We start from the raw sequence: 25,312 nt of genomic DNA on the forward strand, positions 1-25,312 counted from the left end.
TACTTCTTGACTTTTTTCTGGTTAAGGGCTTTTACTTTTGACCTAAACGAAGGCATCTAAAATTGGAACAATAAAGTTGCCAACATAATTGAAGGATTATACCAAACTTGCAAAGCATCTAAACTAATAATAAAGTGCTAACCCCGTTGAATGACTCATATGATCTTTTAGGGGTTGTTTGTATGATGTATAAGGAAAATAATGATGGTATCTAATTTGGTATAACTTTATCCAATGTTTGGTTTCTATTTTAAATCATGTATAACTAATCCTTGTATAAATTAATACACTAACTGGTGTATTATTTTATACCACCAACCAGGGGTGTCTATAGATATGGGTCGGGTCAAGCATCGAATGGTATAACTGAAAACTCAATCGCTTTTTAGTTTAAAAATAAATAAATATTTTAAATAATATCTTGTATACCAATTTTAGTACAATATACCAAATACCCAATAAGAAATAATCTTTGTATTACTATCCATGCATTACTAATCCTTAAATAATTAATTCTTGCATTATAATTTATTTATAATTTTTCCAAACGACCCCTTAACACTTTGGTTATCCCTTATTTTATGTCTCAAATTGCCCCACAACTAGAGAATATCTAGAGAATATGGCAGCGACTTGTGCGGTTGTACAAAAGAATCAAAATATGGATAAATAATCAATTTTATGATTTATAAGCAAAACAAAATTTATACTGATCAAATAAGTAGCTAGAACGAGAGAAATATAATTTTAGAAGTCATGGCCTTGAGTAGGGTTGTGCACAGCTCGAGTTGGTTCACATTTTTTATTTACCAAACCAAATTAATTATATCAGTTTGCTATATCTATAAACCAAATCAAATTAACAAAATTCGAGTTTTTCGATCTCAAGTTTTTTTCTGATTTTTCGATTTTCTTAGGGTCTTTTCTTTTTTGGTGGTTCCATATGAAGCGTCTTACAACATTGCCTGATTTTTTGTGAAGCATAACCAAAAAAGTGCCAAACAAATTAGATAATGTGAGTAACTTTTTAAATTGTTTACTCACATACTCCCTCTGTTTCAATTTAGATGACACAATTTTCTTATTAGTCTGTTCCATAAAGAATGATACATTTTTACCATTGGAAATAATTCAGCTTTAAATTCTTCATTTTACCCTTAATGAGAAGCTTTTATAACCACACTAATATCATGGTCCCACAAAGCTTTTACCCCTTAAGCTTTTAAGAGCACAAGTTTCAAAAGTCTTACTTTTTTTCTTAAATTCCGTGTCGAGTCAAACTAACTCATCTAAATTGAAACGGAGGAAGTACAATTGGATGAAAACTGAAGAAAGATGGAAAAAATCTTTCCAAAATGCAGCTAAAATTCCTTTCATCTGCTCATGCCATTCTCAAACCCTCAACCCATTTACAAGGATATTTTCAGTAACCCATGTTCAGGTCAACTATCGAGCTCAATTTTAGTTTTCATGAAAAAAAGAGAAGCAATCTGTTATTTATTGTATTAAAATAACTTGACAAAGTTATTAACAGTCCCTACATTATAAGCCCTAATTAACACTCACAAGCACGAGTTTCTAACCAAAACTTCCTTCCTCCTCCTTACCCCCACCCTTTGTCAAACAATGTGAATTAGCTTTCAATTGGGTCCAAGAATTGTATAGGAGAAAAACTTCATGTCATATGTTGACTAGGTCAATGGAATTAAAGCCTTTGGAGGCTGTCATGTGTCGTCGATAGGACACGATAACCTGATTTCAAAAGGTCGACGTCACAAGAAGATGGCAGGTCGTCGACAAGGTCGAGGTGGTCCGATAAAAGACGAGGACGAGCACCCCTTCTCGGCGTGCAGTAACGGCTAGTTCCAGGATTTATATTCCCTAGAGAATATTCCAGTGAATATTCCTCCCTGTTGCACTGGGTTTTGTGGTTCATGTACCCTTATAAATAGGAAGAGATGTAGTTATAGAAAAGGGATTGTACACTTTTTGTAAAGAATAATATTGACATTCTCCGAAGATTCTCTCTTTATGATATGCATACAAAGTTTACCTTTTTACTTCTTTATCTATCTTTTCTTCCCCGATCCAAGAAGAATCGAAATGTTCAAATGCTTGTCATTATCCATCATAGTCAGAAGAATCATTGGGAAATCTCACCCTTGTCGGGTGAACCTTGTTCCATTATTTACTTAAATGCTATTTATTATCATTTATTACTTTCTTTCATATTCTTGAATCATTTATTACTCCATTATTGCTCCAAGATATTGTTATCAAACAACACACGTGCGGTATCCTCTATAAATACACTAGATCTATCATTTGGATGTTAATATTGACTTAGATTAACCCTTATCATTATAAATCTAATTTATAAAAACCTAGATCTAAATTTTGGGTCATACAGTTTGGCGCCGCCTGTGGGGATTTCTCAGTCAAGTGTTTAGTTTCCATCAGATCTATAACTCACGTGACTTGCTAATCTAACAAACTGCAAAGGTTATCCTTTTTCTCTGTGTGTACGAAGATTCCATGGCAGGTAACCAAGGAAAGTAAACGAAACCGACGGACAACGTCCGCTCAGCCTTATGAGCACCATCGACGAAGAATATGACACCCAAGATGAGGAGGTGACCACCACGACATCCCCTAGATTAGGGAAGTTGCCTACACCTTTCTGAAACACAACCAAACCAAATAGAAAGGGGTCCTCTATGTCCACGGGAGAGGGGGCACCACCTACTATGAAAAAGCTCCCCGAAGCATGATTGAATGACACTCTAGTCAGCGTGATGAGTAAACAAGCCCCATGCACGACCACAGAAACCACGAGGATCCATGCAGCACAGCACAAGAAGGAACGAGACGACCAACCGAACCCTCATACTTTAGGTAGCACTCATACAATAATTGACAGTGTAGGTGACAACGTCCTAGCCGACGTATTGAAAAGAATGGAGGAAATGGAAAACGAGAATAAGTCTTTCAAGGAAAAAATGAAAGAGCATCAGGAACAGGTAGACATCCAGGTACCCCCAAATTTTTACCGAAAAGAGACACCGGTAGGTTTGTGGAACAACCATACAGGGAGGAAGCGGCTCCTCATGCCATACCAAATACTTTCAAGATAGCCCCATATCTCCAAATCTACGATAGAATGACCGACCCCGAGGATCATGTAACTCACTAACTTATCGCCGTAAAAGGCAATGACCTCACTAAAGATCATGTGTCATCCATCTTGCTCAAAACATTTGGTGAAACCCTCACGAGAGGGGCGTTGACATGGTATTCGCAACTACCAGCCTATTCCATAGAAACATTCGAAGAGATGGCCGACAAGTTCGTAACGGCGCATGCAGGAGCCAAGAAAGCTGAAACAAGGGTGAGTTACATCTTTGCCATCAAGCAATCCTCAGGAGAGGGACTTCCTCACCCGATTCAACATGGTAAGGATGACTCTGCCCAGCATCTCCAAAGGAATGGCCGTAGCAGCCTTTCAGAATGGGCTGAGCAGAGAGGGTTTGTGGGCAACCAGAAAGATATTGATTCGGTTGATGAAGTACCCATCGGCCACTTAGGACGAGATCCATAATGCCTACTGTACGGAGGTCAGGGTAGACGACGAAGACCTCAACGGGCCAACTCAGTGACTCATCTCGACACAATTCGAACCCAGTAAAAATGCAGGGATAATGCGAGAAAAGACCATCCTGTATCACAGCCAGGCAGAGAATGAATTCAACCCTATGTCAGGGCGCCCATCCCCTCCTTTTGCCACGAAGACAACCCCTCTAGTCCGAGATCAGGCGCTTACAAGAATGATCGAGGTATGCCCCTTTATTATCTGCTTATAACTTTTGTGTGTCACCTACAGAGGTGGTCTATGCACTTGAGAAGCTCGGAACGAAGGTGAAGTGACCACCAAAGATGAGTCCGACCCAAGCACCAGGAAGTTTGATGCCTTTTGTGAGTTCCACCAAGAACGTGGACATAATACGGAAGACTGCCACACTCTGAGACTAGAAGTGGAAAACTTGGTTCAGCAAGGACACCTCAAAGAATTACTCAGCGACAAAGGCAAGAACACCTTAGCAAGGGGTCGATAACGCCAGGTCCACCGAAGCCGCCCTCACCAGCTCACACTATCAACATGATTATTGGTGGCAGTGATGACGCCTCCATCAATGATATCAAATTCACCGCCACTCACAAACTCAAAAGATCAATCACCCACGAACGGTATGACGGACGCGAAGAAAGTATCATCTTCGATGAGTCAGATGCCGACGACTTGTCTTTCCCTTACAATGATGCACTTGTCATTACTTTACGAATTTTAGATACTGATGTTAGGAGAATTATGGTAGACGATAGAAGAGGAGCATGCATCATCCATCCTTGAGTCCTCATACAGATACGACTTGAGGATAAGATAGTGCCACACTGCATTACACTAACCAATTTTAACAATGCAGTTGAACAGACTTCGGGGGAGATCACACTCCTCGTCCTCGCTGGTGGGGTGACTCTAGATACCACATTCGTTATCATGGATCAGGACACCGCATACAATGCCATCTTAGGATGACCATGGATACATCCCATGAGAGCAGTCCCCTCAAGCTTGTACCAAGTGATCAAATTCCCAACCCCGGGGATATTCAGCATATGAGGGGAATAACGTACATCCCGAGAATTGTATCGGATCACCTTGGACGGCACAACAATCCAACAAAAGAAAGAAAAGGAAAAAGAAGAGTGGCAATCAACAGATAGAGGGACCTACAGGTCGAAGACAAAGATACCATTACGGACCCAGAAGTGGCCGAAGACGCAGGATCGACCATAGAGGACCTTGATCCTGTCCAGCTAGATGCCCGAACAAAAAAGCCTACATCGGCTACAAACTCTGAGACCCAGGTAAATTTAGTCAATTCTTAATAGCTAACGCAACACAGATTTGTTTGCCTTTAGCCATGCAGATATGACCGGCATCCCCAAGGAGATAGCTATGCACAAGCTAAAAGTCGACCCCTTCTACCCCCAGTAAGGCAAGTCCGACGCAAGTTTAATCCCTCCATCAACGAGGCCGTCCACGAGTAGGTAGAAAAACTATTGGCAATGTCTCTATCAGGGAGTCAAAATACCCAAAGTGGATCGCCAACATGGTAATGGTCAAAAATAAGAATATGAAATGGAGGATGTGTGTGAACTCCACTGACCTGAACAAAGCCTTCGCGAAGGATTCATTCCCATTACCACACATCGACCAGCTCATCAACGCGACAACAGGACATTAGTTGTTGTGTTCTTGGACGCCTACTCAGGCTACAATCAGATACTCATAGAGGAAAATGACCAAGATAAAACTACGTTCATCACACATAGGGGAATATATTGCTACAAGGTAATGCCATTTGGGTTGAAGAATGCAGGAGCTACCTATCAGCCGTTGGTCACAAAGATGTTCAAGAATCAGCTCGGCAAAACCATGGAGGTATACATCGATGATATGTTGGTCAAATCCTTAAGGGCCGAGGATCACATCAACCATTTAAAGGAAACATTCGAAATATTGAGGAAATATGACGAGCGCAAAACACATACTTAAATTGTGCTCGCTAGTCAAATATAGTATAGTATAATATCGTATCCACATGGATTGGATTTACACAGTGTTCTCGTAGTTTCTAGTTTAATTGCTATCCAGGAGGATCAACAATAGAGATTTTTATGATTTCTAACTACAATTAACTAAGAACCTAAAGCTATTGACTAATGGCAATCGCAACAAAGGTAAGCAAGGAAGTTAGCAATGGGAGAAAATAGGGGTTGATAGGATAAGTGCAAGATAATTGTTCAGGATCTAATTCTAGATAATTGACTTCTAATGTTCAAGTGAGTCTCTCGAATTAACTTAATTATCAGTACAATTGTTTAGTAGAAACTCCTCTCTCGATTAAGTCTCAACCTCATAATATGAACCAATTTAAGCTCTGTGAAGATATGCAAGAATGCGTAATGGATTGGTCTTTAGGAGAACCTCTCTCGATTATCCTCCTAACTAGGTTTAATCAATGATTCACCTAGACTCTTTCGATTACTTAGAAGAATCTATGAACTCAACCAACAATATAATGCAAAGATATCACAAGTTATGCCTCTTTCGATTACAAGAACAAGTAAATATAGATGCAACAATTAAATCTTCCAAACAAGATTCAAATACATAAAAATAGAGTTATAATCAACAAACAATCATCAATACACAAAATCCATCAAAACCCAAAAGGATCTACTCCATATACATGGAGAAGTTCTTCACAAATGTAATTAAAGTATAGGAAAACATAGATTCAATCCAAACCCAGATCTTGAGTGAGGAAGGAATGATGAAATCCTTGTGCTTGTGTTCTTCCAACTCCTCCTTAGCCTCCTTGGCCTCCTTAGGCCGAAATCTGTCAAAAATCCATCTAAAATGGTATTTTGGTGTATTTAAGCCGCCCCCAAAACAAACCCCAGACGAAACTACCCTTTTTAGCGGAATTGTTAAGTCACTCTAATATTTTTTGGCTATCGCGCTGCATGCCGCCCCACCCCATATGGCGTGGTTGTGGAAAATTCTAGAACGATTCAAAATATGATTTGTGGACACTTTTTGCACTAGCGCCCCACGGGGCATGCCGCGGGGCGGTAGTGCAAATTGTGGCCAGAAATGAGTTTTTCAAATTTTTGACATCCAGACTTGGTTTTCGACCCTCGAACGTGATCCGAGCTTAATTTCTTGGTCTTCTAATCAGACTTCAAAGCTCCAAATAACTCAAATTAGCGCCACAACATCTACATAACTCGGAATCACTCCTACATGGCATAAAACACATAATAAGTGCAAAAACACTACTTATTAAAGCTCAACACAAGTTAAGTGAAGTGAATTAGAGTATAATAAGCGACTAAAATACGGGATTATAGTATACCATCAAAATACGGGATGAAGCTGAACCCCAAGAAATGCACGTTCGGCGTAACTTCGGGTAAGTTTTTGGGTTTCCTGGTATCACAGTGAGGAAGCGAGGTCAACCCAGATTAGAATAAAGCCATCGATAGGATATCGGAACATCTAACCACTAAGAAATAAGTCCAGAGACTGACGGGTCGAATTGCGGCCCTTACCAGATTCATCTCGAGGTCACCTGATAGGTGCCACAGGTTTTTTAACGTACTCAAAAAGGATAACAGCCTCGAGTGGACGCTTGAATGCGTATAAGCATTTAAAGAACTTAAGTAATACCTATCGTCACCACCTTTGCTCTCAAAGACCGAGCCCGGGGAGCGTCTCCTCGTCTACCTTGCTATTTTAGAAGTAGCAGTAAGTGCAGTCCTAATTCGAGAAGATAAATGTACTCAATCTCTAATTTATTATATTAGTAAAACACTTATCGATGCTGAGACGAGGTATCCTCACCTTGAGAAACTGGCCCGGGCCCTTGTCATAGCTTCACAAAAGCTTAGGCCATATTTCCAGTGCCATCCGATCTCGGTCGTCACCACATTTCCTTTAAGACGCATATTGCACAAACCCGAGCTGTCGGGGAGGCTGTCTAAGTGGGCAACTGAATTAAGTGAGCACGGCATCACTTATCAGCCTCGCACAGTAATAAGATCACAAGTGCTCGCCAACTTTTTCACGGACTTTAGTGCCAAAGTGATTCCTGGGGCTGAGAAATAAGCCACTCAAGCTTCTCACCGAACACAGGACCTTTGGTTCCTACACGCCGATAGCGCATCCAACGCGTGCGGATCAATAAGATGCCTAGATATGACTAATAATGGGGCCGAGTATGAGGTCGTAATTGCAGGATTAAGACTAGCACTCAAATACGAGGCGAGGCATTTAAAGCTACGCTACGATTCTCAGCTCGTCGCCAACAAAGTTACTGGGACTTTCCAAATCAAAGAGCTGAGATTGCAAAAGTACCAGGCCGAGATATGCAAATTTCTACCCAAATTTGACGAATGCCAGCTCGACCAGATTCCAAGAACTCAGAACGTCGAAGCAGATGGCCTCGCTAAATTGGCCGTTGCCACAAAAAGCATAGCCCCTGGGGATAAGAGAATAATACATCTCCTCAGCTTGGCGTTAGAACACATCGAGGTAAAATCTGTAAACTTAACTTGGGACTGGCGCAATTGTATTATAAACTATTTGTAGGACGGTACCCTCCCAAACGACAAAAGGAAGCTGAGAATATAAGCCGCTAGATACAGCCTCCTTTACTGCGACTTGTACAAGAGTACATACGCCGTACCCCTAGCAACATATTTGGGCCCAAATCAAACCCAACGCGTTCTCGAGGAAGTCCATGAAGGCCATTGTGGCAGTCATTCCGGCAACTGAGCACTTGTCAGGTGTCTCATACGGGCTGGATATTATTGGCCCACCATGAAGAAAGACACCCTGAAATTCGTGAAGAAATACGAGCAGTGTCAAAAATACGCCCCGATAATCCAACAAGAAGGCGAACACCTCTACTCTGTCACCTCCCCATGGCCATTCATTAAATGGGGAATGGACATCGTGGGACCGCTTTTGCCAGGACGAGGTGATGTTAAATTCCATTTATTTTTAACTGACTATTTCTCTATATGGGTGGAAGCAGGAGCATTCGCCCAAGTTCGTGAGCAAGAGGTAATCACCTTCATATGGAAAAACATCATCTGCCGATTCGGCCTACCTAAAGAAATAAGTTGCGACAACGGGCCCCAGTTTACGGGAAGAAAAACAATAGAGTTTATCGAAAAATGGCACATTAAAAGGAAACTTTCAACTCCTTACCACCCAGCTAGAAGCGGGAAAGAAGAGTCCTCCAACAAGTCTATCTTAAACATCATGAAAAAGAAACTCGAGGAGCAAGCTAGCACAAAAAACTTGTAATCTTCTACAAAATTAGCCTCAGGACGAAATAATGTAATTGGCGTAATGATGCTGAAATAAATGAGATACCCATTCATTGAAACTGCTCTCCTAAAAGGTGCGTTCGACCAGTTCGAACAACTTCTATCGCCCCTCGGCCATGACTTAAACGAAAAGGTACGTTCGACTAGCTCGAATAACATCTATCGACCCTCAGCCTCAATTTAACTAAAAGGTGCATTCGACCAACTCGAACAACTCCTATAGGACCTCGGCCACAACTTAAACGAAAAGTTATGTTCGACCAGTTCGAACAACACCTATCAGCCCTCGACCACAACTTAAACAAAAAGGTACGTTCGACTAGCTCGAATAACACCTATCGGCCCTCGGCCTCAATTCAACTAAAAGGTATGTTCGACCAGCTCGATCAAACACCTATCGGCCCTCGGCCTCGACCTAACTAAAAGGTGCATTCGACCAACTCGAACAACTCCTATCGGCCCTCGACCTCAATTCAGCTAAAAGGTATGTCCTAATAGCTCAAACAACACATATCGACCCTTGGCCATGACTTAACAAGGTGGTATGTTCGATTAATTCGAACAAGACCTATCGGTCCTCGACTTCGACTTAACTAAATGGCGTGATCGACCAGCTCAAACAAACAATTATCAGCCTTTAGCCACGATTCAACTCAGAAACACGTTGAGAAGATGCAGAAGCAAAAAACACAAGTACAGAAACAAAACATACATAGATAAGAAAGGTACGTGTAAAGCAAAAACAAACAACTTTGATTGATAGAAAGTCTTTACAAAGGCATTCAAAGACGCCAACAAAAAGTGCAGTACAAGAAGTTAAACAAAAATAGAGGCAGAACATCTAGTGGCCGTCACCAGCCTGGTCTCCGCCGTCCTCTCTATCCTCGCCCTGATTGTTGGCAGAGTCATACAAGCAATCTCCTCAAACTGCCAAGGCCCCCTTCATCATCGTCCTCGACATCAGGTTGAGGCATTGCAGGGTCATAGCCATAGGCTAACCAAGCTTCATGATATTTGACCCGTGCCTCCTCAATGTCTGTCTCAAAGACAAAGCCCGTTCGATTTAACTCGTGAATCACAACTATTCGAGCTTCGGCGAGGATCCACTCCTTGTAATTCTCTCGGGGAATGGCAGGAAACTCAGAGGGTGAGATGTAGAGGGCCGTTCGATCAATAAGGAATTCTCACCCTCGACAGCAGAAATTTGTTCGAGCAGCTCAGAGTTCTTTTTCTCCAATTCGCTAATCCTCTCCTCGAGCCTAGCCTCCTTAGCTTCAACCGTCGACTGAACATTGTCCCGTTCGGAGCATAAGGTCCTGTTCGCCAACTCTAAAAGGGAGGACCTCATTCGAGTCTCCATTCGGGAGGACTCCGCCTCCTCGAGTAGCTGCTTCTTTTCAGCGACCTCCCCCCCGAGAGCGTTTATCTCAAACTGACACCCATCCAACTGACTTTGCAGTTGGTCAACCTAGCTCTGAAGGTCGCTAAACAGGGCCTCCACGCCCTTGCTTAGTTTGAGCTCCTCGTTTTTCTCCTTAACGTGCCCTCGAGAATGCTGAACAGCTTCACCGATGCGAGCAATTCGTCATCCTTCTTCCTTAATTCCTCCCGCAAGGTAAGCATGTCGCCCTCCTCACGAAGCCTGCCTCTGAGCCTCCATGTACTTTTCACAGAATGCTGCATAGTTAGTTCACAATCTATGGTAGATCTCTTTTCGCTTCTTCTCTCTCCGCACACTCTCGATCTCCAGGATAACGGTATGCAAGCCAAAGAAAAGTAAGAATAAGACTCAAAAGAAAACTAAAGCAAAGAAAAGAGAATGAAAAAAGAGGATACTTACCCTGAGAGCGAGGTCGGCGATTCTCTTTGACAAGGTGCTGTCTCTCAGCCCCAGAGAGTCTCATGCTCAGCTTTAGAAAAGAGGGGACCGAAGGCATTAACCACGTCCTCAGTATCCTTCAGCAAATCACGATTCACGAGAATCGTAATAGTCCTTGACACACCTTCTACCCTAACCTCGATCTGAGGAGTCCCACTATCAATCATCTCGAGGTCCTCAGGATCAACCTTCCCATCTTCCTGTTTGGCGGGCATCTGGTTTTTTCCTTTGTCAACGCGGGAATCTTCTTGAACTGGCCCAAAAGATGAGGCCTCCCCACACCCGGGACGAGAAGGAGCATCATCAGCTGCATTTTCAACCGCCTCGTGAGGTTGAGGGGAAGCAACAACGTAAGGTTCCACCAAGTTAGGCACCTCTGAGGCTACCCTTACACCCCTTCGGTCGGCGTCACTACGGGGCCGTGATCCACGACCTCAGGAGAGGTTCTTGATGGATTGATCGCCACGTGTATGCCATCTTCCTCATCTACGACCTTCTTCTTCCTCGGCCTCCTCTGCGTCATGCGGAGAAACCTCCTTGTCCTCAATACAGGGAGGAGACAAGGGAAGAGTGGGTATGGAAGTTGAACTCGGGGTAGAAGTAGAGGGAGCCGTACCCTCCTCCTCCTAATAGAAGGCGTCGGCGCCACGTTCCTTCTTGAAGCCCCCCTTGCAGAACCTAGAGGAAGTATAAAAAGATGAGCATGATAAAGTAGGCGAGTACAAATGCAACATCGACCAAAAGAATAAATTACATGTCGAGGGGAGGGCCGATTTGATCTTTTTCCAGAATCTCGACCAATCACGGATCCCTGTAGTACATGGGAGGATTTGTATGACCCAGTCAGCGAGATGCACCACCAACTGAAGAGGTCAATCAATAGCTGTAAAATGAGAAGGATTAATCCACAAACTCGGAGTATACGATTGTTGAAAAAGGTAAAAGCAATAATACGAATACTTACGAGTGCGGTTCCAGGTTTCAGGAAAATCTGTGACATCGGCCTCGGTCTTGACAAAGAAGAAGTCAAGCCAAAATTGTCGACTACCTTTGTCATCCATTTTAACTACCAAGCACTTGCCTTCACGATGTCGAAGATTTAACATCGTGCCCCGGTAAAATCTGGGCGCGAAAATATGCACTAAATGCCGCACAGTGATCTCGATACCAGCCAGCTCGGAAAACTTCGACAATATCTTAATCACCTTATATATGTAGGGGCAAGCTGAGTAGGGCATACCCGATAAAAGCAGCAAAATTCCTCCACCAGCGGAGGAAGAGGGAACAAATAGCCAATGGTGAACGGGTAAGCATAGAGAGCGCAGTACCCCGGACGGTGAGCATGAACTTCATCATTATTAGTAGGTACTAGCTCCACTTGATCGGGGAGGCATACTTGGCTTGAACTCTGCCAAATGCTTGGCCATCATAGAATACTGAAAAACCTCACTCATCGCCTCTGGCGGCCGTTGAAAATCTGGTTTTGCTTCAGGATTGCGGCGGATAATCTCCTCTGCTGAAGGGAGAACCGCCTCTTCAACGATGGAAATGGCGTCTCCTCTATGAATGGGGACCACAACAGCCAGCGGAGTGGGTTGAGTCTCCTCATTAATACCAGAAGTTGAGTTCAACATGACTATGGAGTTTGAAGAAAGCTAGAAGAAGAGAGCTAAGAATATGGAGAAAAAAGTTATAAGGTGATAAGTAAGGGAAGAAAATTCAATGAAAGCAAATGCAATTCTGAGCTACAAACAATGACGGTAAAATTCGAGTTTAGGTGATCATCTCCCTTTTTATAAAAGAGGAATCTCGAAACTGGAGCGGGTCACCATAAATACAGCCGGAACAGAAATGGCAGAGCCAATTAAAAGGCCGCGCGTGTACCGACACGATGTATTAGGAACAGGCATCATCATGACGAATGATGTCATGACGTCACGCCCCTTCAAAGACAGGCTTGTTCTAGAAGTTACTCGGCAAGACCAAGGGTTTGAAACATATGGCCATGGAAGTGCCTTATCGTTCGCCTTTTACAACGACTACGACCGCAGTTATTCGTTCATCGAACCCGTCCATGAGGGCGACCTCAATAAGCGGAGGGACTAACTGTATGGGCGAAAAACTTCATGTCATATGTTGACTAGGTCAACAAAAATAAAGCCTTTGGAGGCTACCATATGTCGTTGATAGGACACGATAACCTTATTTCAAAAGGTCGACGTCACGAAAATATGATAGGTCATCGACGAGGTCAAGGTGGTCCGATAAAAGACGAGGATAAAGACAAGCACCCCTCCTCGCGTGCTGTAACGACTAGTTCCAGGATTTATTTTCCCTATATATGATATCGCGTTGGTTTGATATCGGTTCGAATTTTCTTTTTTTGTTTTTGCTAATACCAAACCAAACAATTATGGTCGGTATTTATTTTTTGCTCAATGCCAAATAAAATTAAACCTAACCTTTAGTCGTGATTTTTTTCGGTTTAATTCAATTTATCGATTTTCTGCAACTTATCGATTTTCGTTTATGCACCCTAGTTTTGAGATAACCCCTAGAGAAAAAATTCCAAAGAACCATCCTCAATGTTGATTAGAACATAGATCTTTTTGTATCTAGATATTCTAGTATTTTAATATAAATAACAATGAGTTTATAAATTTATTTGTAAAAGTATACAGGTTATTGAATTGCATTTTACCATTTATATCGAAAGGAAAGACGAAATTACAAATAACAATATTTTCTGCTAGTGTACACTATTTTACTTTTTAAAAGTGCATTAAATTATTTGAGAAATTTTACAATGGTTAGTTTACCATTCTTATATTGTATTCGAAATAGGTTTAAACATGCAATCATGCAGGATCAATTAGACACGTGTATACGGATTAAACCGGGCTCATGGTATGCTCCGGTCTCAAACAAAATAAGCTAAGCTCGAGACATGAAGACAGGAGACCGAAATCGGGGTAAAACTCTCATCGAGTCATGGTTCAGAATCGGTCTTAGCCTTGAACGACTTCTAAGAACATCGTTGGGCAATCAAGCACGGCCAACGGGGGCCGTTATATCCTGGACCGACCGGATATCACGGCGGGGATCTCGGCACGTATTAATGAAGAACCGGCAATCAGTTAATCAGAGGGTTTTTACCTTTTATAGAGTTGTACCTAGAGTAGGATTCCCCTACTATATAAAGGGAGTCTGATAAATTATTAAACATATTATAACACGTATTCCAAAGTAATATATTATTATTATAGCTGTTATTAGCTCTTTCTCTTGTTCATCAATGCTGGCCATAGCGAACCTGGATCGAGGGTAAATATTTCACTAAGGCTGGAACTATCATGCTCGTATGGTTTGAATCTATTTTATCTTTGTTTGTTCAATTTGACTTAATCTATCGCTTTGTATCAAATTAATCCGCGTATCTTTATAACCACTTACAAATCTAATTGTTATCCGCTTTCGAGGATAAACAGTTTGGCGCCCACCATGGGGATAAGGATAATAACGGTAATTTGATACAAATTTCCATAAAACACCCTATTTTACACTTGTTCTTTGGAGTATCTTTGATTCCAGGTTAAAGTTGAAATGTCGAACTCCCAGTCTTCCCCTCTAAACGTGGATGCCGAATCCGGCCACCATGGCAAGAACAAGAATGTATAACCCAGTAACGAGGTGCCCCTCGTCGATCTCGGCAGAGTTCCAGCTGCGGAACCGATCGACGCTAGCTCGCATGTGGCCATTAATGCAAATTTGCCTACCGATCCTGATAATAGCGTCCACAGGGAAGTCCGATCAATTGCCCAAAATACACACATCGGTGAAGGTGATGGGATCAATTTGTGGGTGATCTTCAAAATGTTATAGGCTCAACAGGTAGCGATAGCCCAGTTGCAGAACCAAAGCTGCGCGCCAAGCAGAATTGAGCCCGAGCCATACCGGGAAGTCACCCGCAAAACTGAATCGGTCACGGAGAGACCGAATGGAAATGAATCGGGGATCAACCCTGAGATCATAAAGATGCTCGAGGAGCTGACAAAACGGGTAGAATCGGAAGAGGTGAAAATCAAAGCCAATGACAAAAAGATGGAAACCAACAATTCTAGGGTCGAATAAATCCCAGGGGTACCGCCGATATTAAAAGGCCTGGATTCCAAGAAGTTTGTTCAAAAACCTTTTCCTCCAAGCGCAGCTCCAAAGCCGATCCCTAAGAAGTTCCGCATGCCCGAGATTCCTAAGTACAACGGAACAACCAACCCAAATGAACATGTGACCTCCTACACGGGCGCCATCAAAGGGAACGACTTGGAGGATGATGAGATCGAGTGTGTCCTGCTGAAAAAGTTTGGGGAAACTCTGTCAAAAGGAGATATGATATGGTATCACAACCTACCTCCTAATTCTATTGACTCATTTGCTATGCTTGCAGATTCCTTCGTAAAAGCACACGTCGGGGTTATCAAGGTTGAGACCAGGATGTCAGACCTTTTCAAAGTGAAACAGAAGGATAATGAGATGCTTAGAGAATTCATGTCCCGATTTTAAATGGTACGGATGGACCTGCCTCCGATCGCGGACGATTGGGCCATTCAGGCCTTCACTTAAGGACTCAATGTTCGAAGCTCATTGGCTTTACAACAGTTGAAACAAAATCTGATAGAATATCCGGTTGTTACTTGGGCCGACGTGCATAACCGATATCAATAAAAAATTAGGGTAGAAGATGATTAGCTTGGTCCCCATTACGGGTCCTTTTATCCCCTCAGATCCGTCGACGGAGTCAAGAGAGACGTTGATCGTGAACCAAGATCAAACATGGATCGGTATTAGCTATATAATAGAGACTGGAGAAGTAGTAGGTCTGGGCGAAACCCTGTGAGAAGTGAAAGGAGGAGTGATCGAGGTCAAAAAACAACCAGGGACTCATGAGCAAAAAACAATTTCTACAGGCCTATCGGGCCTAAGGAAGAGCCAAGGTTATCAGAGTACAACTTTAACATCGACGTTGCCACCATCGTATCGGCCATCTGACTCATCAAAGACACCAAATGGCCTCGAACTCTACAGTCCGATCCAACCCAAAGGGATCTTAACCTAATGTGCAAATATCATGGCACTCACTACCACAGAATAGAGGATTGCCAACAATTAAGAGAGGAAGTAGCCTGGCTATTCAACAACGGACATCTCCGAGAGTTCCTAAGCGATCGAGCCAAGAATCATTTCAGGAATAGAGATTCTAATAAACAGATCGAGCATGAGAAACCTCAACATGTCATTAACATGATCATCGGTGGGGTCGACGTTCCCTAGGGGCCGATGCTGAAGCGCACCAAAGTATCCATCACAAGGGAAAACAGACTTGGGATTACGTGCTAGAGGGAACCTTGTCTATCAACAATGAGCACGCTAAAGGGATAGTGCAACCCCACAATGATGCACTGGTATTATCTGTACTCATAAATAAATCTCGAGTTAAGCGTGTGTTAATTGATCAATTTAGCTCGGCCAACATCATCAGATCGAGGGTCGTGTAACAGCTCGGTCTACAAGATCAAATCGTGCCTGTAGTTCGAGTTCTAAAAGGAGTCAACATGGCATGTGAGACCACTAAAGGGGAGATAACATTACCGGTGAACACCCCGGGACCATTCAGGAAACGAAGTTCTGCGTGATTAAAGGGGACATGAGGTACAATGCTTTGTTTGGGAGACCGTGGATTCACAACATGAGGGCAGTGCCCTCGATGCTGCACCAGGTGTTGAAGTTCCCGACGCTGGGAGGAATAAAAACAATTTACGGAGAACAACTTACCGTAAAAGAGATGTTTGTGGTCAACGAGGTGGTCTCGATATTCGCACTTTCTACACCTAAGGATATGGGTTTGGTCACTAAGGGAGAAACCAAATAGAAACTACTAACATCGGCCCCGCCCCAACCGGAGAAGCAGGAGATGGGTGAGGATGACGACTACGCGATTCCCAGGTCTTTCACTACCCCCAACGATTTCAACGCTACCAAATCTATAGTCGAGGATATGGAGCAAGTCGTACTGATCGAGCACTTGCCCGATCGAAAGGTATACCTGGGCACGAGGTTAAGTCACTAGCTCAGGTAAAAACTCATTCAATTCCTTAAAGCTAACATAGATTGTTTCGCTTGGTACCACCTTGATATGATAGGGATCCCGCCAGAAATAACTACTCACAAGCCAAGCTTGGACCAGAAGTTCCACCTGATCAAGCAGAAAATGAGGCCCCAGTCCGAAGTCAAACATGCATTCATCAAGGATGAGGTATCTAAACTCCTTAAAATAGGGTCTATCCGGGAGGTTAAATACCCGGACATGTTAGCAAACGTAGTAGTAGTCCCTAAAAAGGGAAACAAATTAAAAATGTGTGTAGACTATAAAGACTTGAATAGAGTGTGTCCCAAGGACTCTTTCCCTTTGCCTAACATCGATTGCATGATCGATGCAACGGCCGACCACGAGATCCTCAGGTTTCTCGACGCTTATTTCGGGTACAACCAAATTTGGATGGACCCGGGCGATCAGGAAAAAACTTCTTTCATCAATAAGTACGACACCTACTGCAATAACGTGATGCCATTCAGACTAAACAATGCCGATGCCACTTACCAGCGCCTAGTAAATCGGATGTTTGAAGAACAAATAGGAAAATTAATGGAGGTTTACATTGACGATATGTTGGTTAAGTCCCTCCAAGAAGAGGACCATTTGAAACATTTGTAGGTGTCACGCCCCAAACTAGGGGAGGCACGACTGGCACTCGATACTGTATTCGATCGAGCTAGCCACTAAACATACTAGCTAACTAGACTGGGGGCCCAACAGATCGGGCAGCACAACATCTGAAATACTAAGCCTGGACCGTAAGGTTATGACATGAATAACAATAAGCCATATAAACATAGGTAGACAAGCCAAAATAATAAAATACTAGCTGGCCGACGAGGCCGCGACTGAAGACATACATGCCTACACACCTATATATACATGCCAAGCCTATGGGCTGGAGACTGAAAGCAGCAAAAAACGAAACCCAGAATATTATGTCCACAATAGCCCCTAAGAGTGTCATAAGCACTGTCGGGATAAGTCCCCAACTATACCCAAACTGTACAACAAAAGTAACCATCCTATGAAAGCTCCAGGAAGAGGTGGAGCTTACCAACTCACAGCTGAACCCCGAAATCCTAGCGAAGGTGTCGATCAGAGTCCCTACCTGGACCTGCACGCACGAAACAAAAATGCAGTGTCCCCAGGCAACGGGACACCAGTAAGAATAAAAATGTACTGGTATGTAAGGCAGAAAGTAGAATCATACATAGCTGATGTAAAAAGGTAATAAAGATACCACCTGACACTGAAACTCTGATAGCCTCCATGGCCGACATCCGACCTCATAGTAATAAAATATGCATGGTATGCTCGTGTAATCGTATGTCGTGAATACATATATATTGATGTAAATGCATGAACATACCCAACCAAATGCTAGCAATGGCGGTCTCTCCCGGTAGCTAACCGGTATCATATTGCCAACCTGTGGCCATCTGTACAATATATATAGTCTTTCGGGCAAATAGGCCCCTTACCTCCGATTATAGCTCGAAGTCCATGCATAATATGTCATGTTTGATATGAACTTTGAATGCACATAATAGGCCATAACAAGAACTTAGCCAACCTTGGCTCATTGGTACTCTTATTCTCATAATCTCATAATCACCTTCGTATCGCATACAAATGTCTCTTGGAACCTCATATCTTTTTTAATAAGTTTGAAAACTTAACTCGACTTTTAGAAAGATAACTTAACTCTGAATATGTTCATAAAAAGCTTAAGGTGATTCACTTAGTCCGTATACCTGATTTCTTGATAATTAGTAAAAGAAAGTATTTCAAAAAAAAAATCAAATGTTTTAGTAGTTTAAACATAAAAATTATATTTGAAAATTTTGAAATCGACGTGTCACTTTAGAGATTTTAAAATACACTTTAACAAGGAAGAAGGACTGATCGCAAATACTAAATGCCTTTATTTTTAAGTCACGCAACCCAAAGACGAATAAGAATTCATATATATGGACATATATATTTAAGAAAACCGACAAAATGACATATATAGATGTCGAATACCCTTTTTAACCGAACGAGTGGAATATCAACCTAATAGCATCATGAAAATACTTCAGCTACGATACCAATGCCTTTCACAGAAGGTCTTTCTAGCAACAGAATAGTAAAATATCACATTTGGCGTCTTAGGAATTTCCCAAAATTCGTGCTAAAAGGAAGGACGAAGCTTAGCCTTAACATACCTCTCCAACGAACGTCCGAATGCCTGTAGTTCCTTCACGAAAGTTGTTCCTTACGTCCTAAGCTTCGAAACCACTATATATATGCAGCTTATATGCACCTATAAGCAGTTCATAAATGAGTTTAAATCGGCATATTTGTCATATGACCCTAACTTGACGAAACGCCCGTAGAACTTTGTAAAAACGATCATAAAAGAGTCCCAAGATGATTACCTTGGCAAACCAAGTATAAATCCTGAAGAACCAGCAATAACAACAATTTTTTATCTTTCAAAAATAGCTCCAAACACAGCTAATAGAAGGGGAAAATGATTGCAAAGCGTAGAGATTGCGCTTCTAGGCACGGGGGCAAACTTTAATGATAGAAATCGTTAAAAATGTACCTTAATCACTCAAGAACACCATGAAACCCTCTCTTAAGCTTTCTCACTGTTTTGGGACGAAGATGAAATGTTTTGGGGTCTTAAAAGTCGGATTTTCCGACTTATACCACTTGTTTGACCCGACCCGGTTCACGACCCGATTTCAGCCCGGACAGTCCGCGATAAAACAGTCATAACGTTTTACCCCAATGTCGGTGTAATGTGAGATTTCTTTGGTTGCAAACTAGACTCGTAGACCTTCGATTTGGTAGGTTGTGGGTCCCAAAACTCTTTATATATTGGGAGAAATGATCTGATACATTTGACCCAAAGTTTAGAAAATTTATTAGAGAAATTTATGATAACTTTTGCCGACATTTATTTCGCAACTTGCTTGACTCCAAAACTTAACATGTGACCATTGTGATATTATAATACCTCATAACACATTATTCTTAGCATATTATACACTCTTAGTCTTATCTCACAGGTGCAAGTTAACTTAAACCTTCCGAATGCGCAGGGTGCTACCCGAGCCATTTCTTTAACCATGAACCTTTGTTTAAGGGATTCCTTTGACTTAAAGCTTTAGTTTAGTTCCTTGATATTACCACACATTTTCAGTCTTATTCTCCCAATGTGCTATACCCAATCATATATACCTAATATAACCACGCCGCGTTACGTATATTACGTAAGAGAAGAGAGAAACACCTGGGGTCTCACAGTCTCCCCCCCTTAAGAACATTCGTCCGCGAATGGGTCAAGTAAATTCCTTGGTTTCATTTCTTGTGTGCTAATACGTTATTTGCGAGGCTATATTTGTTACATTTGCAAAGCATAAATCAAATTCTGAAGATTCTAACTACTAGGCTTCGTATAGCTATCTCGCAATAAAAAAATTTAAATTGCACTTTCAAGTCATTTAAAATCCAATTAATTTGCTGTAAAGAAATAATTGGCAATTATTTAAATGCGACTCACCTTAAGTCGTAAATAGGTGGGGGTACTTCTTCCTCATTTCCTCCTCAGCTTCCCAGGTCATTTCCTCGATGTTGTTATTTCGCCATAACACTTTCACGAAAGCCACTTCTTTAGTTCGAAGCTTCCTTACCTGCCGATCTAAAATAACTACTGGTACCTCTGCATAAGATAAGTCTTCAGCAATGTGAATATCCTCAATGGGCGTAATACGTGAAGGATCTCCAATGCACTTCCGCAACATAGATACATGAAACACAGGATGGACTGCTTCCAATTCTAAAGGCAAATTAAGCTCGTACGCCACCCTACCAATCCTCCGAATAATCTTATACGGTCCAACATACCTGGGGCTGAGCGTCCCCTTCTTTCCAAATCGCATGACGCCCTTCATAGGCGATACTTTCAGGAAAACCCAATCTTCTACATCAAACTCTAAGTCTCGTCATCGAACATCTGCATAAGACTTTTGCCGACTTTGTGCTGTACGCAGCCGGTCTCTAATAAGTTTTACCTTTTCCATTGCTTGCTGGACTAAGTTAGGACCTAGCAACTCTGCTTCCCCGACCTCGAACCAACCGATCAGCGACCTACACTTCCGCCCGTGTAGTGCTTCGTAAGGAGCCATCTGAATACTAGCTTGGAAGCTGTTATTATAAGCGAACTCAATAAGAGGTAGATGATCATCCCAACTTCCTTTAAAATCTAGCACGCAGGCACGTAACATATCCTCAACTGTCTGAATAGTACTCTCTGCCTGTCCATCAGTTTGCGGATGAAAAGCGGTGCTAAGATTTACCTGCGTGCCTAGACCCTTCTGGAAAGATTTCCAAAAATATGTTGTAAATTGAGCCCCTCGATCAGAGATAATAGATAATGGCACTCCGTGAAGGTGAACAATCTCTCGAATGTAAAGCTTGGCATAATCCTCGGCTGAATATGTCGTCCTGACTGGCAGGAAATGACCAGATTTTGTAAGCCTATCAATAATTACCCAAATAGAATCATACCTCCGTGAAGTGCGAGGCAAACCAGTGATGAAGTCCATATTTATCATGTCCCATTTCCATAATGGAAGCTCAATACACTGAGTTAGGCCTCCAGGCCTCTGATGTTCGGCTTTAACTTGCTGGCAGTTGGGATATTGGGCTACCATCTCCGCGATATCTTTTTTCATTCCATTCCACCAATAGATCTGTCGAAGGTCCCGATACATCTTTGTCGCTCCGGGATGAACTGCATATCTAGAATAATGGGCCTCTGAAAGAATCTTGGCACGGAGCTCTCCTACTGACGGTACACATAAGCGGCCCTGTTATCTAAGGACTCCATATCCAGTTAGCTCAAATAAAGGTTGTCGCTGCTGTGGAATACTTTCCTCAGTTTTATAAGCTCAGGATCCTCATGTTGTCGCTCTTTCACTTCAGTAACAAAAAAAGATTTTGCCGTATTCTGAACGAGAATGCGTCCACCCTCTGCATCTACCAAACGCACCTGCAAACTAGCTAGCTGGCATAGATATTTGGTCATCGTGACCTTATCAGCTTCAACATGGCTTAGACTGCCCATGGACTTCCGGCTAAGGGCATCAGCAACAATATTAGCTTTGCCGGGATGATATAAAATATCAACATCATAGTCCTTTAGTAATTCTAGCCATCTTCTTTGTCGTAGGTTCAGCTCCCTCTGTTTAAATAAATACTGAAGGCTCTGGTGGTCGGTGAAAACATCAATATGAACCCCATATAGATAATGCCACCAAATCTTTAGGGCAAATACAACTGCGGCTAATTCAAGATCGTGCGTAGGATAGTTCTGTTCATGTTTTCGCAACTGTCTGGAGGCGTATGCGATAACCTTACCATGCTGCATAAGAACACAACCTAGGCCAATTCTCGAGGCATCACAATATACAACATAACCCTCGGTGCCATCCGGAAGAGTCAAGACAGGTGCCGTAGTAAGCCTTTTCTTTAGTTCCTGAAAACTTTGTTCACATGCCTCAGTCCACTGAAACTTAGCTCCCTTATGTGTCAGTTTCGTCAATGGTGCAGAGATAGAGGAAAATCCCTCCACAAACCTTCGGTAATACCCTGCCAAGCCTAAAAAGCTACGAACCTCTGTCGGATTCAAGGGCCTCGGCCAAGTCATCACAGCTTCAATCTTTTGGCCATCAACCTTGATACCATCGGCGGTAATAACATGACCAAGAAAAGCTACAAAAGTTAGCCAAAATTTACATTTAGAGAATTTAGCATATAACCTGTAGTCCTGGAGAGTCTGCAATACAACTCGCAAGTGGTCCGCATGCTCGGCTTCCGATCACGAATATATCAGGATGTTATCAATAAACAAAATCACAAATTCATCCAAGAATGGTTTGAATACCCGGTTCATAAGATCCATAAAGGCTGCTGGGGCATTTGTAAGCCCGAAAGACATGACAAGGAATTCAAAATGGCCATACCTCGTCCTAAATGCTATTTTTGGGATATCAATATCCCTAACTCGTAGCTGATGATAACCGGATCGCAAGTCGATCTTCGAAAAGCATTTGGCACCTTGTAACTGGTCGAACAAGTCATCAATCCGTGGAAGAGGATACTTATTCTTGATAGTGACTTTATTTAGTTGCATGTAGTCAATGCACATCCGCAAGGACCCATCTTTCTTTCGAACAAAGAGCACCGGAGCACCCCATGGGGATGTACTTGGCCTAATAAAGCCTTTATCGAGCAAGTCCTTCAGTTGTTCCTTCAATTCCCTTAGTTCTGCAGGAGCCATTCTGTAGGGAGGAATGGATATAGGCTGCGCATCAGGAAGCAAATCTATAGCGAAATCGATTTCCCTTTCGGGGGGAATTCCTGGAAGCTCGTCAGGGAATACTGTCAGGAATTCATTCATAATAGGAATCGACTAAAGAGTCACTGGCTCCTTATCTATATCCCTAACATGAACCAGATGGTATATACAACCTTTAGCAATAAACTTCCGACCCCTAAGGTATGAAATAAACTTACCCTTGGGCGTGGTTGCATTACCTTTCTATTCAAGGACAGGCTCACCAGGAAAATGAAATCGGACCAACTTTGCACGACAATCAATATTAGCATAACAAGCTGCCAACCAATCCATACCCATAATGACATCGAAGTCTAGCATAACCAATTCAACTAAATCAATAGAGGTTGGACGGTCATTAATTAACACTGTACAATCTCGATAGACATGATTAGCTACAATAGAGTCGCCAACTGGCGTAGACACCTCAACTGGTTGTGGCAACAACTCAGATCTTATGTCAAGCTTACCAGCAATAAATGGAGTAATATATGAAAATGTAGAGCCGAGATCCATCAATGCATAAATGGCATGAGAATGTATTGTCAATATACCTGTGACAACATCTGGGGATGCCTCTGAATCCTATCGGCCTGTGAGTGCATAAAAGCGGTTCTGGCCACCACTAGAACCTGAGGTGTCTCCTCCACCTCTCCACCTATCACGGACTTGAGTAGACTGTGGACCTGGTCGGGGAGCACAGACTGAGGGCGAAGAGGCTGCTGTGAATCCTGAAAGGCTGAGCTGGTGTACCTCTGCCTAACCCCGGGCACCGGCTAATATAATGTCCTGTCTGCCCACAATGAAAACATGCACTCGAACCCTATCTACATTGCCCAGTGTGCAGCTTACCGCACTGAGTACATGGAGGAGTAAGCTGTCTCATCTGTGCAGAACGCTCCTGTCGACAGCCCTCAGGCTGGCCTGAGCTCTGCCCCGGTCCTGACTGAATATAACGATCAAACCACTGGCCCTGCAACTGTGGTGGGAAACTACCTGTTGACCGAGGTGGATATCGATGGAGTGGGGGCCTAAAGTCAACTCGTGGCTCCCTATAATACCCCATAGTACGAGCCCTCTTACTCTGCTCCCTATCCCTGCGAGTATCATGAATCCAACGGGAAAAGTCCTCTGTAGTCTGAGCGAAAGCCTGTATGCGAGAAATATCTACATCATCCGATAGGGATGCAACCCTACAGTCTCTAATCAGATGATCCCCCAAACCATCCACATAATGATGAACTCTAGCCCTCATGGTACGTACTATATCTGGTGCATACCTTGCCAAAGAATTAAACTTATGGCTATAATCCCTCACACTCATATCCCCTTGCTTTAGGCTAAGAAACTGGTCAAGACGGACCTCCCGAACCTCCCGTGGCAAATAATGGGCTAAAAAAGCCTCAGAGAAGTCCTCCCACTTTGCTGGCGGAGCATCAGGTCCTCCAGATCTCTCCCATGCCCCATACCATAGGATGACTACATCACGTAGTCGAAAAGAAGCCAACTTCACAGCCTCGGTGACGGAGGCATGCATCACCCTCAATACTCTATACATATGGTCTATAAAGTCGTGGGGATCCTCAGTGGAAATGGATCCTATAAATAATGGAGGGGCCAAGTGAAGAAACTCTCATACCGTCGAGCTTCCTATCCGATCTCTCCGGGCATCTGCTCCTGACTCTAGCTGTCGCTCATGAATAGAAACCATCCTAGTCAGCAACTGAACATCCTCCCTCATCCCCTGCTCCCCAGTCTCTTATGGGGGAATAATAGGTGCTGGAGGTCCTGTGTCTCTAGCTGCCTCAGGTACCAATGGTACTGGTGAGGCTGGGTACTGCATCTCCCTGGGCTCCAACAAGTGCTGGGGAAGCTGAAACTAGGGGTACTGGAGACTCACTGTGAGCCTCTAAGGGAAATCTAT

General features: G+C 42.8%; 1 protein-coding gene across 1 annotated transcript; it reads right to left on the reverse strand.

Moving 5' to 3' along the window:
• Positions 1-24,211: 24,211 nt before the first annotated feature.
• Positions 24,212-24,946, reverse strand: LOC138909938 (uncharacterized). The gene has a single exon (XM_070201156.1). It carries the CDS (start codon positions 24,944-24,946, stop codon positions 24,212-24,214), a length of 735 nt encoding a protein of 244 aa, XP_070057257.1.
• Positions 24,947-25,312: the final 366 nt, after the last annotated feature.

This window comes from Nicotiana tomentosiformis, chromosome 1, assembly GCF_000390325.3.
Source record: "Nicotiana tomentosiformis chromosome 1, ASM39032v3, whole genome shotgun sequence".
NCBI classification, from domain to species: Eukaryota; Viridiplantae; Streptophyta; class Magnoliopsida; order Solanales; family Solanaceae; genus Nicotiana; species Nicotiana tomentosiformis.